Source organism: Nannobrachium achirus (assembly GCF_963921795.1).
Source record: "Nannobrachium achirus genome assembly, chromosome: 12".
Taxonomy (NCBI): domain Eukaryota; kingdom Metazoa; phylum Chordata; class Actinopteri; order Myctophiformes; family Myctophidae; genus Nannobrachium; species Nannobrachium achirus.
This window is the reverse complement of record NC_137832.1, coordinates 30,931,504-30,947,121: the sequence shown is the minus strand read 5'-3', so window position 1 is coordinate 30,947,121 and position 15,618 is coordinate 30,931,504. Positions and strand designations below refer to the sequence as shown.

Genomic DNA, 15,618 nt, shown 5'->3' with positions numbered 1-15,618 from the left:
AGTAGAACTAGAAGTAAAAGTATTGGAAATGCACAAGTGAAGTACAAACACCTCAACAGTTACTTTACACCACTGCTGATGATGAAGGGGATAACCTAACAGGCACACGTTTACGATTATGTCTGACGTCACTGGTCTATCCTCCGTATGTTTACTCTAAGGCTTTAGCTTTCAGGCTCTGGCTAGCTAGCCACAGAGTTAGCTAGTTAATCCCCTACATCTATCCCCTACTGTACCCTGCATACAGTCACCCAGCGAGCAACATCTCCACTCGAGTTGGCCAGACAGCATCTGCTGCTGCACTATTGATAATGCGTGCATCGAAGCTAATATGGTGGCACAGTGGCACTCCATTAAACTATCTGTGTAACTATTAGCAGAAAGTCTTCTCACTGGAATAGTACTCAAACATGGCCTCCAAAATTTCGAAATGTCATATTGCTAAGCAGTCAAATCCCATGCTAAGCTAGCGAACCTGCGCAAGCATACGAGTAGTTTGCATATCTAATTATTTTACAAAGTGCTGAATTGAATTCTAACATTAATTGCCGCCTGGCAATGCTTTTGATTTGTGTGCTAGTGTTTGTTGTGTTTGCTCAAGTGCAACTGTTCGACGTGTACATGCCAGGGCAGCTACTGAACTACAACGTTATTACACATACACTTGCACCGACTCTTTGGTACGATCATTCAGTCATTTAAACATACTTGATTTTATTACAGCGGACACTGCCATGTACTAATATCTTGTCACTGTAAATTTACTTATATTTGAAGTACTATAATCTGACTGATAAAGCTTGGACACTTAACCAAACTATCCGATAGATCCAAATCATTTACTTTTTCATGCACCTAGATTAACAGTCCCATGTTTTCATTAAGTGTCATTAAGTACATTTTATGGTTTTAGAATTAAGCATATCAAACAATACAACTGTTTGGTGTTGGTGTTATTATTAATATTATAAGCCAGGGGTCTTCAACGTGTTCAGGCCAAGGACCCCTTAGTTGAGGGAGATGAAGCAAGGACCCCCACAACCTGTTAATAGATTCCATATAGTTTCATCTTTTGACAGCACATCATCAGTGCATTTTGGAATCATGTCAATTTGTGTTTTCAGATATTTAACCACTTGAACCGTCAATACTTAATAAACATGACCTATGTACTTAGTCTGCTCTTTCCCCTCTACACTGAAGCTCTTTGCCGAAAATAGCCGATCTACGCTGCGAGGCGTTGTGAGCTTGTAGATCTGCTATTTTTGGCTAAAGTTCTCTGAATATGGACGCTAGGGTTCAAGTGGTTAATATAAAAAAGAAAAAAAGTTTCTATCACACAAAGATTTGGAGGACCCCCCCAGGGGTCCCGGATCCCCTGTTGAAGACCCCTGTTATAAGCTATATTCTGGGTTCTGAGGACCAGAGTTCAGAACCTCAAGTCTTGCACCTGTCACCTTCCTAACCACCTCATCTAACATCCTGTTAGGAACCTCCAGGTAAAGGACTAACTCTATAAGGCCCTTGTGCATGAAGATCGTGTGCGGGTTGACGTCCTAGTGCTGCCTCCCCCTCAGCTCCTCCTGCCCTCAACATGTCCTCCACCTCCTCTTCCTGCTCCTCCTCGGGAGAGACCAGTCCAGAGGATGTGCCCAGAGGTGGAGGCACCATCCGAGCCTACCTCCCTAACAAACAGAAGACTGTGGTAAGGGTCTGACTTGCGTTGCAAAGTTTGGTCTGGTTTATCTGTCTACAGAATTGAATCAGGTTTATTGGTCTACTAGAATTATGGTTCTGTCTGATTAACAACCAAAGACCTTTAATAGATATTTGTATGAAGTTAAAAGTGTGGGAGCAATGTGGAGAATATTCTTACCGGCTCAATCTTTTTGGCTGTTACGTTCGTAATAGGTATCTTGAGTAAATGTGAATGTACGACCAAGTTGCTGTTCTTAGTACCTTTAACTAACGTTAATAGTTGTAAAGGTGATTGTTCTAACTTGCTATTACTCACAGCTCAACAGTGTCTAAAAGAAAAAAATAGATGCTTAGTATGCTTCCCAGATGGTGCCTGTTTTCATCATTCCATTCATTATGCAGCTTTTATTTTCAGATAAACTGAGCCATGATGTAGCACATTTGCACTCTTTACAAAGGTATTCTGTTGCCTCTTAAGAAAGTCAGTCGATATTGAACTGGTGACTGGTAGCTGCCAACCCAACAGTGATCTAACATGTTCTTAAATTCTGTGTTGTTCATAAGTAGAGATTGGTATCGTTAGTAGTGACTGCACCTTTCAAGACCATGGATGGTGATTAGAATAATGAGTGGACTGGACATGGCATCGATCTGAAAGACAGTACAGTTAATGTGTTGCAGTCTCAGAGGGCAACATATTGTTGGGTTTAGTCATGAGTCATGACACCCCTTTCTCGTTGGTAATAAAGGGAAAGCTGACCAAAGCGAAAACCGATGAGTGCTATAGATTGATAACTGCATTTGTAATGAAAGGACTGCACACTAGCCATGCATGCTACATGGGAGCTCGACAATTGTATGTAAACAGAAGGTATAGCAGTTGGCTACGTATACACTGTAGTTTCAGATTTGTAGCCTTTGTTTGTTTAATGAACTTATTAGCGTGTCTAGGAACCGATAAGCAGAAACTAAATGCAATTATTTTTATGGGTACCCCCAGGGTGGGGCTGTCATGATTATGAAATTGTATTTGACCATTAATTGTCGCTCGAATAATTGGGATTAGCGATTTAATGTTACTGTTGTTGAATATTGGAACATATGAATAAAAAATACATTTCTGTATGGCTTTTAGAGTTTGTTAACGAAAGTTGCACAGAGCAGATATGACAATTGACAAATAACATCGCTGTCAGGTGGAAACCTTGTATGTCCAAAACTGTTCCTTTTTATTGTCATTTAAGAAACTGATTTTAAATGGTGAAAATGGCAGATCTACAAGCTCACAGCACCTCGCGATGCAACCTTGTAGATCTTCTATTTTCACTTCTATAATGAAGCATGGCAATCGTTTATGGAAAAAGTTGAAATATGGAGATACAAGGTTTCTGCCAGACAGAACTCTATACTATATTTAAAAGCTTTCAAAACAGCTTAAGCTTGTAGATCTGCTATTTCCACTATTTTTGAAAATATATTAACATTTCTCAACATACAAAAAAACAAGTGTGATTATTTCAAATAATTGAGATTATATAATAATTGTGACAGGCCTACCTATATACAGGTTCTATTTTGGATTCAGTTCCTACTTGGAACTACATTTCGGTACCCACACCCAGGTTATGATCATATTGTCTCATTGCCTAATCAGAATTTGGAATGCATGTGCTACTTGCTCCTATTTTCATGTAGTTGGCCAACAAATGTCATCTCAAAGTCACAGTTGTTCTAATATTGTCTCTCCATTCCCCAGCTGAATGTTCGCGCAGGACAGACTGTCTATGAGAGTCTCGATAAAGCTCTAAAAGTGCGAGGCCTAAATCAGGACTGCTGTGCTGTGTATCGCCTCCTAGACGGGTAAGACTTGCTGATGAGTTTGCATCATTGTCATTTGAATGCTCTCCCACTCTATATAGGGGCAGTAGGTTGCATTCCACATCGCCTACATTGAAGTTAGATTGGATGCTGCAAGCAATTGTATTGAGTCACTTGGCTGGGTATTCATCTGAGCTGATTCATAAATATCATACAATGCAGTTCATTGAGTTAACTACAGAAAATGTGGTGCGCAGCCTTTGTGTGTTGTGTTTCCCCTACAATTTCTTTCAGGCCTAGTGGTATATGTAGCCCCCCAAATACATGTGTGTGTGTGCGTGCAAGCACACACACACACACACACACACACACACACACACACACACACACACACACACACACACACACACACACACACAGGTCATTCTATACAATCAAAGTGATTGAACTGGCAGAATGTATCAGCCAGTAGAGAAAGTATAGGAGATTGTATCACCTACTGTATGTTGTAGCATAAAATAATAAACACCCCGTCACACACGTCATACAGAGTACCCTCAGCTCGAGTCTTTTGTACAGGTGGAGATATTATCACTTGCCTTTGATCGGCTCTAAAACCAGAAAAGGTAAATTTGCCTTTGTTACTGGCCAAGAAACGTAATTAAAGCAATGTTTTGGGGTTATTAATTATTATGCTGTATTATATTAGATAATATGAATATGAAGACATGAGCAAAACAGCAAATATGTACAGTATGTTGACTGTTTTAGCTGTATTCTTTAATTGTTTTTGTTTTGCTACATTATGCATACAATATATAAAGTGCTCTCTTTATACTTAAACTATCTGCACTATTCTGCACATACAAGTACTGAAGGTTAAGTCCACAATAAATACTCATTGCAATATAATCATCGGGCGACAGTGGCTCAGGAGGTAGAGTGGCTGTCTTGGAACCCGAAGGTTCCAGGCTCCTCTTAGCTGTGTGTCGGAAGTGTCCTTGAGCAAGACACTGAACTGAACATGGTTTCCTCGGTCCGCCATTGGTTTGTGTGTGAATGGGTGAATGTGAAGTACATTGTAACGTGCTTTGAAGGGTTGGAAAGAATAGAATGATGATAAATGCATTCATTTACCTATACAAAATGAATGCAGACATTTTCCATTGAGGTTTATTTACCATTTGGTCAAAATAATCGTGATCATTATTTATATTGCCCAGCTCTAGGGGATGTAGATGAGCATGAATGTATTTTGAGACAGTGAAAAATCTTTCTGGACTTGGAGACCTGGACAAATATTGAATAGAAATAGAAATTTCACTTTTAAATAGTTGATCCTTTGATCCCAACTATCCTTTTACTTGTTGAAATGTTTAAAATTACATTCTTCAGACCTCCACAATATAATAAATAATGTGTGATGACAGTCATGTTGCCAAGCCACTGTTACATTTCTATCACCTGTAGGAAACCTGTGCTCACATTTTTGGTGGTGTTTTGTTCTGTTCACAGTCGGAAGAGACTGACGGATTGGAATACTGACATCACCCCTCTTGTAGGAGAAGAGCTTCTGGTTGAAGTTCTGGATGATGTCCCTCTCACTATGCACAATTTTGTGAGTAGCACCAAAAGCTCTGTTTCCATTGTGAAGATTTAAACCCATTAGGCCAGCTTCGCGAATGTAAAAACTAAAATGCAAATAGGTGCATTTTGATTAGCTAAGCTGAATATCTGAATGCCTAATTTAATTATATCATAATTACAAATCCTCCCACATATTGGATGAAAACGTGCACATCTCACATGTACCCATTTTGTATTTAGTTTCTATGATTATTGATTAAAAAACCTCCACCGGCAGTCTGTCTGTCTGTCTTCTGTCTGTCTGTCACCCCACTCATATCTCCGCCACTGTTCCCCCCGATCCATGCCAAACTTTGAACACACACTCCTTGGCTGCCAAACCACAACCCCCACCTATTTCTCACATGGCCCTCTTCTAGCGCCACCATGAGGCTGATTAAAATCACGCAACGCGGTACACAGTCTCTCTACAGTCATGTCATCAAAATGCATCTGTCCCATCTAGCGCCACCATCTGGCCGATTTTTGAAAAACACATTGTGCACACTGCTCCTACAGATTTTGCCCTAAAATCACGCAAAGCGGTACACAGTATCTCTAAAGTCATGTCATCAACATCATGGATCTGTCCCATTTCCCATATTCCCTCCTGATTGGCTACCATTGCCTTCTAAAGTGTGTCTATGCGACCTGACGGTCGCTTATCTCCCGACTTACTGGTTTATGTTTACTACTGTAGTTATGTCAGCTTGTTGAATGACTAATGATGTGAAGTGTCCACAATAAACACTTTTCATAGCATAGACATTTGATGCGTAAATGCAGCTGAAGGTAATAACATTAATTGTGGGTGTGTTTCATTCAAGTGTTTGTGCGGCAGCATGAGGTCGCGTAAAGAAGAAAATACATTTGTTCCTTAAGAACTTGGTGTCTGCTAATGCCAAACAAAGACAAAATAATGTTATACTTCCAGCTCTGAGTACTGAACAGTGAACACTAGACACAACCCGCCCACTCAGTAATCTACCTAGACTCTCTCAAGCCACTGTTGTACAGTGCTGCAACCAGTGGTTTAAACATCTGGATCTCTCTCCAATGCTTTGAGGCAAATTTCATGGAGTTTTTTTTCCCATTTCTTGAGACAGACTATGTTTATAATCCCTCAGAGATGGGCTCTTGACACCTAAACAAAACTCCCACATTTAATATTGGCTTCAGCAGTGTTTTCTACAGCAACATAACAGTGGCAAACAATGCATCATTATTGTTCTATTAAACATTTTAGTTCAACAAGGGTACATTGTGACCTTATCCATCTGCACAGGTACGGAAAACCTTCTTCAAACTGGCCTACTGTGACTTCTGCCACAAGTTCCTGTTTAACGGCTTCAGGTGTCAGACATGTGGCTACAAGTTCCACCAGCACTGCAGCAGCAAGGTGCCCACTGTCTGCGTAGACATGGACACCATGACCAAATATCATAAATCGTGAGTTTGAAGTGTAATACGCTCTAATGAGTCTGCTAATCAAATTAACCATGTTTGCATATCGTTGTTGTCGGGTGGAAACCTTGTATGTCCAAAACCGTTCGTTTTGTATTTATCATTTTGAAAATGATTCAAAATAGTGAAGGCGAGGCATTTTGTGCTTGTGGATCGGCTATTTTCACTAGTCTTGTGCGACAGTCCTGTATGATGAAGCAGGGCTTTACTTTACGAAAAAACATACACATTTGAAACGTGGAGATATGAGGTTTCTACCTGACAACGACGATATACAGTGAAATGTATCTTCATAAGTATCAGGGGCAGTGGTCCACTACAGGGGCAGCCCCATGGGGAGCAGTTGGGGGTTAATTGTCTTGCTCAGGGACACGTCGACGCCATAGACCTGGACCGGGACACAAACTGGGGACGTTCTGATTCCCAGGCGGCCTCTCTACTCACTCGCCCCATTTGTAGTCATAGTAGTGACAGCTGAACCACCCTACTCGGTCGAGTGATATTAACCGTAAATGTATCCAAAGAGTGGTTCAGATATCGATCTGTTGCTGGCCCTCACAGAGTCTATAATATTAACAAGCACGTTAAGGAGGAAACACTGCTTTGTATTCTGTTCCCCAGTTAATTTTCACTTTCGCTTTTAAGCAAATAAAAGAAAATACTTTCCTCAAACTGTAGCTGATGAAGAAGGACAACTAGGAATTTTAGGAAACCCCAAAATGGTAAATGGTGTATTCATATACACACCTTTTATTCAAGGTGCAGGGGGTATACAATTAGGGGTTCGGTATCTTTCGCAAGGATAAAGCCAGAAGGAGCTGGCTATTAAACTAGGAACCTTCAGATTCCAAGATTGCCTACTTTTTTGCTTTGTTTCCTACTGGCGTTTGTTGTGCTACATATTTGATCTAAAGTGGCTGGTATAGCAGACAAAACAGTCAAGTCTAAAAGATCCTTGCATTGGTCCGGTGGCTGGGGGCCACTTCCCATCCTCATTTGACCCTTGTCTTATCAGGTCTGTCATGCCATGTACTTTGTGTCACATTGTTTGTCACCTTTCCCTTCTCATATGTGTGGTATGTGTGTTGTGATCAGGGTGGCCCTCGCCTGTCAAGATGAGTACCCCCAGATATCCATTCTATTGCCAGATAATTCCGTATCGCAGAGTGACATAGCCTTAACCCCAGATCCTGCTGGGTAAGCTCCTGTTCAACACTGAACTACGTGATTCACATTCTATAAAACAGCAGCATAGTCCTAGTCTCTTTGAGGTTGACTTTAAAATGCACCAATTTTTATTAAACGTGATTTATTTAAAGATGATTTATTTCATTGGTCTCCCTCCCCTGTGGATGAAGACGTACACATGTGTGAAATCAACCAGTGTTTGTCATGGTTGCTTTGATTGAAACCCTGGCCCTCGTGGTGCAGGATAGGATAGTAGATACCCAGAAAACCACTTTGATCTAATCCAGTCTTGTGTTAACCCTCAGGATGGGACTCCTGTCCCCGACCTCAGCCTTCCGTTTCCCCATGCCAGGCGGAGAGTGTCAGTCCCTACAGAGGCATCGCTCCACCTCCACGCCTAACGTTCATATGATCAGCACTGTGGGCCCTGCTGGTGTTAGCATCATAGAGGTCTGTTGGTATAACATAACATGACTACACTCTATCAACAGCTCTCTTAAATGTATGATGCAAGCACAGTTGAAGTCCAGCAAAACCTATAGTATATGTCTCTGCATTTCTTTTCTATCCCCAGGAAGCACTAAAACTCAACAACACAATGGGTATGGAATCATTTAACTTAAATCCTATGATACATCCCTCTCTCATAGTGCTCCTTTTGAAACGTTTGTAATGCACATGCATGCTCATTTTGTTCCACTACCTTTTACTCCCAGGTCCAGAGCCCTCACCGAAACCCTCCACCAGCCCTCCATCCTCCCTAGGTTCCCCAGGCAGGAGACCACCTAAATCCCCCTCAGAACACAAGGAACGGAAATCCTCCTCATCCGACGACAAAAAGAAGGTGGTACGTCGTAGGACAAGCTTGCCGTTGATAATACTAATAATCTTTATATGACACTGACCCAAAAAAACATGTTAAAACTGCTTTACAAAGACCAAAAAAAAATCAAAAACAGCATATGATCAACAAAGGTGTGTGTCTGCATTACAGCACCGTGGAGGTTACAGAGACTCAAGCTACTACTGGGAGGTCCACTCGCGAGAAGTCACCATTCAGAAGAGGATAGGCGCTGGCTCCTTTGGAACCGTCTTCAAAGGCAAGTGGCACGGAGACGTGGCCATCAAGATCCTCAAGGTGACTGACCCCACACCCGAGCAGCTGCAAGCCTTCAAAAATGAAATGCAGGTCTTACGGTGAGTTGCCACCCACCCCTTATTATTATAAACTCACCAAAATGATTTTGAATTGTTATACAGAAGGCATGCAAATGTACTGCTTTTCGTCGAAGTTTTGCCGTTTTGAATCCTAAATAAGTTTATCATGTACTTTTCATGTAAACACGCTCACCTAACCAATCAGAAAACATGAACAAATGCATTGCATGTCTAAATTCAACACTGAGGCATATTTGTCAATCAGTTCCTAACACCATATTTAAGGGTCCCGTTTCTTTCAGCATTGTAATAACCCTTTCTCCATAAACACACCTCAAACCACCCACAACCCTCTGCCACAGGAAGACACGCCATGTCAACATTCTGCTGTTCATGGGCTTCATGACAAAGCCCAACTTTGCCATCATCACCCAGTGGTGCGAGGGCAGTAGCCTGTACCGCCATCTGCACGTCAGCGAGACCAAGTTTGAAACCATGCGCCGTATTGATGTGGCCCGCCAGACAGCACAAGGCATGGAGTAAGTCCCACATAGTTTCAGTTCACAAGAATACTAAACATGCACACATTGCAGCGCATGTAAAGTACAGTTTAGGCATTAGTACCTATCACTGTATTTAAAAGGAGCACTATACATAGTTTAATTGTCACTTTGGTAAAACTGAGATGCGGTTTCGTTAAGGTTTACAGTACATACAGAAATTAGGAATACTCAGACCTATCTTAATGCTTGTACCAATTCCAGCTAGTCACGTGTGCAAATGCAAGTGATGTAACAAGGTTTAAGACTAAAAGCATTTCACATTGAAGTTCATCTAATCTGTTGCTGTGGCTTCATTTGTTTCCCTTACAGTTATCTTCATGCCAAGAACATAATTCATCGAGATCTGAAATCGAACAGTATCCTTTTTTCCAGAATGAATGTGTTAATATTGACATTAATAAATGAGTTCCCTTATCTTTGTTATTTAATAAAATCCCGCACAAGTCGGTTAGAGTCGTGCCATCATTTATACCGGTATTTGATAAAATATGCATTGGCCTCCTGTAAGAATTTCTGGTGCTTTTCGTTGTCATTAACTTTTATTGGAGATTTGTAGAGAAGACATTTCCTTAGCACTGTTGCTAGACATCTTTCTCCATGAGGGCTGGACGGTGAAAATAGGTGACTTTGGTTTGGCTACTGTAAAGTCTCGATGGAGTGGCTCACAGCAAGTAGAACAGCCAAGTGGATCTATTCTCTGGATGGTGAGAGTTTTACACTTTTTATACCAATGTCAGATATATTGACCATCTTTTGGGAAAACACCTTTTATGAAAACCTGTACTCTTCATTATACTGTAGGTTGCTTAATGTCAAATCAGTTGTTAATATGGGAATTGAAACTTAGTCTACTGTTGCACACATTTCCGCTTAGACCCTCTACAATTAATAAAACGAACTGAGTTGCACTGTACTTGATGCGCTCTTTTTTCTTTCTTTTTCCGATCTACCACAAATCTCTTCGCCGAAAATAGCCCCTCTACAAGCTCACAACACGTTGTCATGCGAAGCATGCTTGAGCTTGTAGATCTGCTGCTTTTGACGAATGTTCCCCCAAAATATGGATGCTGGGGTTCATTTTTGGGGGTGAAGTATAATTTGAAGTCTGGACAAGAGTGGATAGATGTCAAATAAAAGCTTTTCAACTCATTTGATGGTATTTGTACATTTCAGGCTCCCGAGGTGATCCGGATGCAGGATAGTAACCCCTATACTTTTCAGTCTGATGTGTACGGCTATGGAGTAGTGCTGTTTGAACTGATGTCTGGGACCCTGCCTTACTCCAACATCAACAACAGAGACCAGGTCAGAACATTTATCAAGATTTCATAACATAACACAAATTCCGAAGGAGCCTTTAGCATGTATGCTAATGGGTGGAGAGGGGCTATTATAGTCAATGTGACCGAGTCGGCCCTCGGCTTGCCGGCCGGTTTACTGCCTGTAATTCTCTCTGTCAGCCTTTGCGGTCTCTGTCACACTCGCTATCGAACTAAAGCAGAAATGCAGAACAAATACTCTTAAATACATTCGCGGATTGGCTCTGATGTCACCCGAATCTGCGTGTACAAATACATCATCCTCCCAGCTGGACGTTATGCACGCATTATGCACTGTAATGAGCCTCCCCTGTTTTGACATAACCGCGGACGAGCATTCAAAAAGCTCATATATTTCATTCATTAGTTACTTTTTCATGTATTTAATTAATGTTTAATTCATACTTTTTCATAATAAAATAAGGAGCATGGAATGTCTGATAAAATAAATATCAAATATTTAATGACTGAATCAAGCAACTTAAAAACTGTCTGGGTTGCACACAAAAGCTGACGTTAACTGATACTATACTGATTTGTAACATTTGAGTGAGCAAACGCATACCATTAAATGGTCACATTTCCTAATAATTCTTGAGATTCAAACTCATTTTTCTGTGAAATTTCTTGACCTCAGACTTCCCAGTCACACTGACTTCATTGACTTGTCATCTTAGGTCACCAATAGTGGCCCATGGGCCACTAATGGTCCATGGCATGATTACAGGTGGTCTGTGTCTGTCTTTTCTCGGCTATAGTGGTGGGCAGAGACAGTCTCATGTCATTTTCTGGCTCCAACCTGGCCCTGTACATAATACTGTTATATAATACTAATATTCTTCAGGTATACCACTTTCACAGAGATAGATGTATGAAAACTCATCCCCCATGTCCCTTGAAAGAGTCTGTGGACAATGAGCTGATCCTCTTCTGTAGTAAGCTTGAAGTAATTTTGGAATTTGAAACACAAGCCTCCTTCAATGATCACTGATAATGTTTTTAATTCCACTGTCCTCATATCACACAAATACCAAACCACTAAGTTTCTCCAACAACAACAACAAATAAATAAATAAATAAAAAGATACTGAATGGATGACCAGGGACCACATGAAATACCTTCACGGACCACCAGTTGAAAACCTCTGCTTTACATGGAAGTACCAGGGATTTGAATGTGATATCTGTCAGAGAAGGGTGCACTGGAAAACTTAGGGAGGTTGAACCTTAGACAAGCTGCTGTATTATTGATGAGTTGTCGAGGCACTGGGGCAGAAGACACTTGAGAGAGTTGCTAAGAAGGCGTTGGAATGGAATGATTGTGGTACTACCCATAGAAATGATCAATACAGTACACTGCAAATGTATCCTTTCTTGTACCGAATGTTGGACACATGTTTAATTTCAGATCATCTTCATGGTTGGCCGGGGCTACTTGTCTCCAGATCTTAGTAAGCTGTATAGTACCTCACCCAAATCCATGAAAAGGCTCATCGTCGACTGCCTGAAGTTCAAACGTGATGAGAGACCCCTGTTTCCACAGGTGAGGGCGGGCGCTAATGCAGAATACTCAACGTGGTATACTTGTTTGTCATTGTGTTGCAGTAGTCATACCGTACATAGAATGGATGAATTCAAGATGTCAGTCACTTCTAGTTAAAGATTGTAGCCCTCAGCTGGTCCCAGTTGTCAGTACATTGCTGTATTTGTAGAAATAGGTAACACCTAAACCAGAGGTTCCCAAACTTTTTAGCTTGTGACCCAAAAGAGAGATTAGAATTTTGCCCGGGACCCAAACTAGTGAAAACTGCAGATCTACAAGCTCACAAAACGTCGCTTTTTAATTCATGAAAAAATAGCCTTTTGGGAGAATGTTTTTCGAAATTATCTTGAATAATAATAATTAAAAAACAGATTAAGGGATCCATAAAATTGTGTCTGTGACCCACAAATGGGTCCCGACCCAGTGCTTGGGAAACAGTGTCCTAAAGCAAGTTATTCATGTTAAGTAAATCATGGAGCCTTTCATCGGTGTAAAAATGGTTTGCCTCGATCATTCTCTCTCTCTCTAGATCTTGGTAGCCATTGAACAGGTCCAGGACCTGTTGCCAAAAATCGAACGGAGTGCCTCGGAGCCCTCCCTGCACCGGGCCGTCCATGCCGAGGACCTCAACCCTCTCCTGTTTCACACCACCCGACTCATGCCCCTCTGAGCCACAACCCCCACCGCCAACCACGCGTGTACCACCACGTCGATGCCCCTCTGAGCGGCCCCTCACCACCACCACCACCAGGATGATAACCTCTGAGTTCCAGACCCCACACCGCCCAATGCCCGTGCTGCAGCATGTCCCCTGGCATGATGGCGAAAGGCAACGGCTTTCTCCCGAGTCCCGGAAAAGACGCGCTGTGATTGGCTGGATTGGCTGGCGTCGCTTTGAATGACAACCGCATGAGGCGGTTGTTTTTCCGCCACCGCAGAAAAACGGTGGTGACAAATTATAATTATTATCCGTGATGGAGGCACGCCGTCTCGGGTGACCTTGAGCCCCGTGAGGCTCCGCTGAGCGAGTGGTAGCGAGCGAGTTGCCGGGCCGAGCGGTGCGAAGGTCGCATCAGCCGACTCAGCGCCGTTTCCGAGTTGTGTGCCGTTATGGACAGAATAGTAAATATTGACCAGGGAACTGCTTCTGCGTCCGAATGCGGCTCAAAGGGACTGTAGTGTACTGCGTTGGAGCGTTTCAGCCAATCACACGCTGGCAGGGTGGGGTTTGGGACAAAGCCGTTGCCTTTCGCTATCACGCTGTCCCCCGGCACACAGACAGAGAGCAATGGGACTGTCCTAGCAGTCTAGCTGACTTGCTCATTCCCATCCCACCACTCCTGCAGACAAAGCCCTTGTGGGGTTGCTGGAGCAGCACTCCAGCTGAAAACATTGCTGTCTGATGGAGCACAAAAGAAACCCTTGCACTCAACGCAGAATTGCCCTGTGTTAACGAGGTATATTAGTCTTGCATTCAGTCTTGATTTATTTTTATTTTATTGGTGGGGGGAGTGTACTTTATACACTCATACACTGTACAGCACTGTTTCTCAAAGTGGATTCCAGGGATTCTGTGTGTTCGTTTAGGGGCGGTCTAAAAGGACCCATACAAGTCTGTACTGTAACTCAGTGTACAAATGGAACGGGTCCATTTGGTTAAAGGGAAACCTTGAAATGTAAAAGTTTGAGAAACACTGCTGTATAGTATATACATACAGTATGTGTGCTGTATGCATGTCACTATCTGCAAATGTGTCCACCAGAGGGTGATGGAAATGCCCAAACTATCTTGGTCTGAAAAGCCATGAGGCTCAACTTCACACGCCTAGGTTGCCTTGTTAAAGACATTGAAGTCCAGTTATTTCCGAATGTCTTATAAGACTATTTGAATTGAGTGAAGCAACCTGTAGACAAGTGGATAGAAATCACCCGCATATCAGATATTGTTAAACTACAGGAAGAAGTGAACATACTTAAATGAAAAAAGTGAAACCTAGAAATGTGCATATTTGAGATGTGTGGCTCATCGCCAACCTTGATCTTTGACCAGCAAATTGCACCAAATGTCAGATACTGTCTTATAGATGTAATATAATTATGAAACTTTGTGGCTGTGTTAACATCTATTGAGTCATTGTGGACAGAATGACCCACATACGCACAGCCTTATTACAATAGTTAAAAATGATTGCATTGCGGTTCAAATGAAATTATCTCACCTCATTGGCAGAAGATGCTTGTTCTGTGACTTTCAAGACTGAAGCGAAACTAAATCACTCGTGAATATTATATATATATATATATATATATATATATATATATATATAATTATTATTATTTTTTATTTTTTTCTCCACTGCTCCAGTAGTTAGAGTTTTAGTGCATAATTGACATACAAATTGTACAGAACCTCACTGTTCTCACTCTCTGAACTCTGCCCAACCACAGCATCCTTACTTCTGGCACCCATTATGCGCTAAATTCTGCTCATGCTCAGAGGTGCTCCCACATTCCAACAGATACCTGGCAATGGATTTCTCAAGGCTTCTTTCCACAGGTTACTCTTTATAGAATGTTACCGCGAGCTTCAAGATTGACAAGAAATGCCGACAAGAGACTTTTGCTCGCTTTTTTCTTTCTTTTTTTCATTTTCTTTTCTTTTCTTTTTTTTCCTTTAAGTTATTGTCATTTAACATCATGAGGACTTGGTAAACTGTAGTAAAATGCAGTCTTTGAATCAAAACGGTTAGTTGTATTGCTGCTATACAACAGTGATTTATTTTTCTTGTTGTATGCCTCGGACACCTGCACAGTGGAACTTCAGTGCAGTCAGTGAGCCATGTCATCCATAGTACATTTGCCCCACCCCCCCTAAGTCTTAATGGAATATTCTCAGTGCTCACACTCCACTACACCATGGACAAGTTAACACATCTACATGCTTAAGCCCATTTAGAACGGGTACACATTACTGTGTATCATTATTTTATGCTTTAACTCCTGAAAAATAGCAGATATACAAGCTCGGCACCGAGTGCCGCGCTGCCCGACCCGATGTTTCTATGTCAGCAATCTGGCTTAGCCAGCGTCAAAGAAAAGGTCCTTTTCACTTAACTGGAGCTCAGTTAGTCTGTTCTTGAGAGACTACTATGTCAATGGTTCTCAAACTTTTTCACGTGAAGGACTCCCAAAATGATATTTATTTGGCCACGGACCCGCATCTCAAAATATTTAGTTCCAG

The 15,618-nt window shown here is 41.7% G+C and overlaps 1 protein-coding gene across 2 annotated transcripts; it reads left to right on the top strand.

The window, feature by feature from the left end:
* The first annotated feature begins 1,495 nt into the window (after nt 1–1,495).
* Nucleotides 1,496–13,957, top strand: araf (A-Raf proto-oncogene, serine/threonine kinase). Of its 2 annotated transcripts, none has more exons than XM_080738988.1 (15): nt 1,496–1,705; nt 3,455–3,558; nt 5,032–5,134; nt 6,428–6,591; nt 7,702–7,803; nt 8,100–8,244; nt 8,369–8,396; nt 8,511–8,638; nt 8,789–8,991; nt 9,315–9,491; nt 9,825–9,871; nt 10,101–10,219; nt 10,689–10,820; nt 12,243–12,377; nt 12,907–13,957. In XM_080738988.1, exons 1-15 carry the CDS (start codon nt 1,595–1,597, stop codon nt 13,045–13,047), a joined length of 1,839 nt encoding a protein of 612 aa, XP_080595114.1. In that variant the 5' UTR covers nt 1,496–1,594; the 3' UTR covers nt 13,048–13,957. The 2 variants fall into 2 exon arrangements, with proteins under 2 accessions (XP_080595114.1, XP_080595113.1); XM_080738987.1 differs by having other exon boundaries at nt 8,511–8,641.
* The last annotated feature ends 1,661 nt before the right edge of the window (nt 13,958–15,618 follow it).

Bases quoted from the DNA above. Each gene is read 5' to 3' on its own strand.
- araf (XM_080738987.1), top strand. From the start codon at position 1,595: ATGTCCTCCACCTCCTCTTCCTGCTCCTCCTCGGGAGAGACCAGTCCA. The intron at 3,559-5,031 runs GTAAGACTTGCT...TTCTGTTCACAG, and splicing joins GTGTATCGCCTCCTAGACGG to TCGGAAGAGACTGACGGATT. The intron at 6,592-7,701 runs GTGAGTTTGAAG...TGTTGTGATCAG, and splicing joins ATGACCAAATATCATAAATC to GGTGGCCCTCGCCTGTCAAG.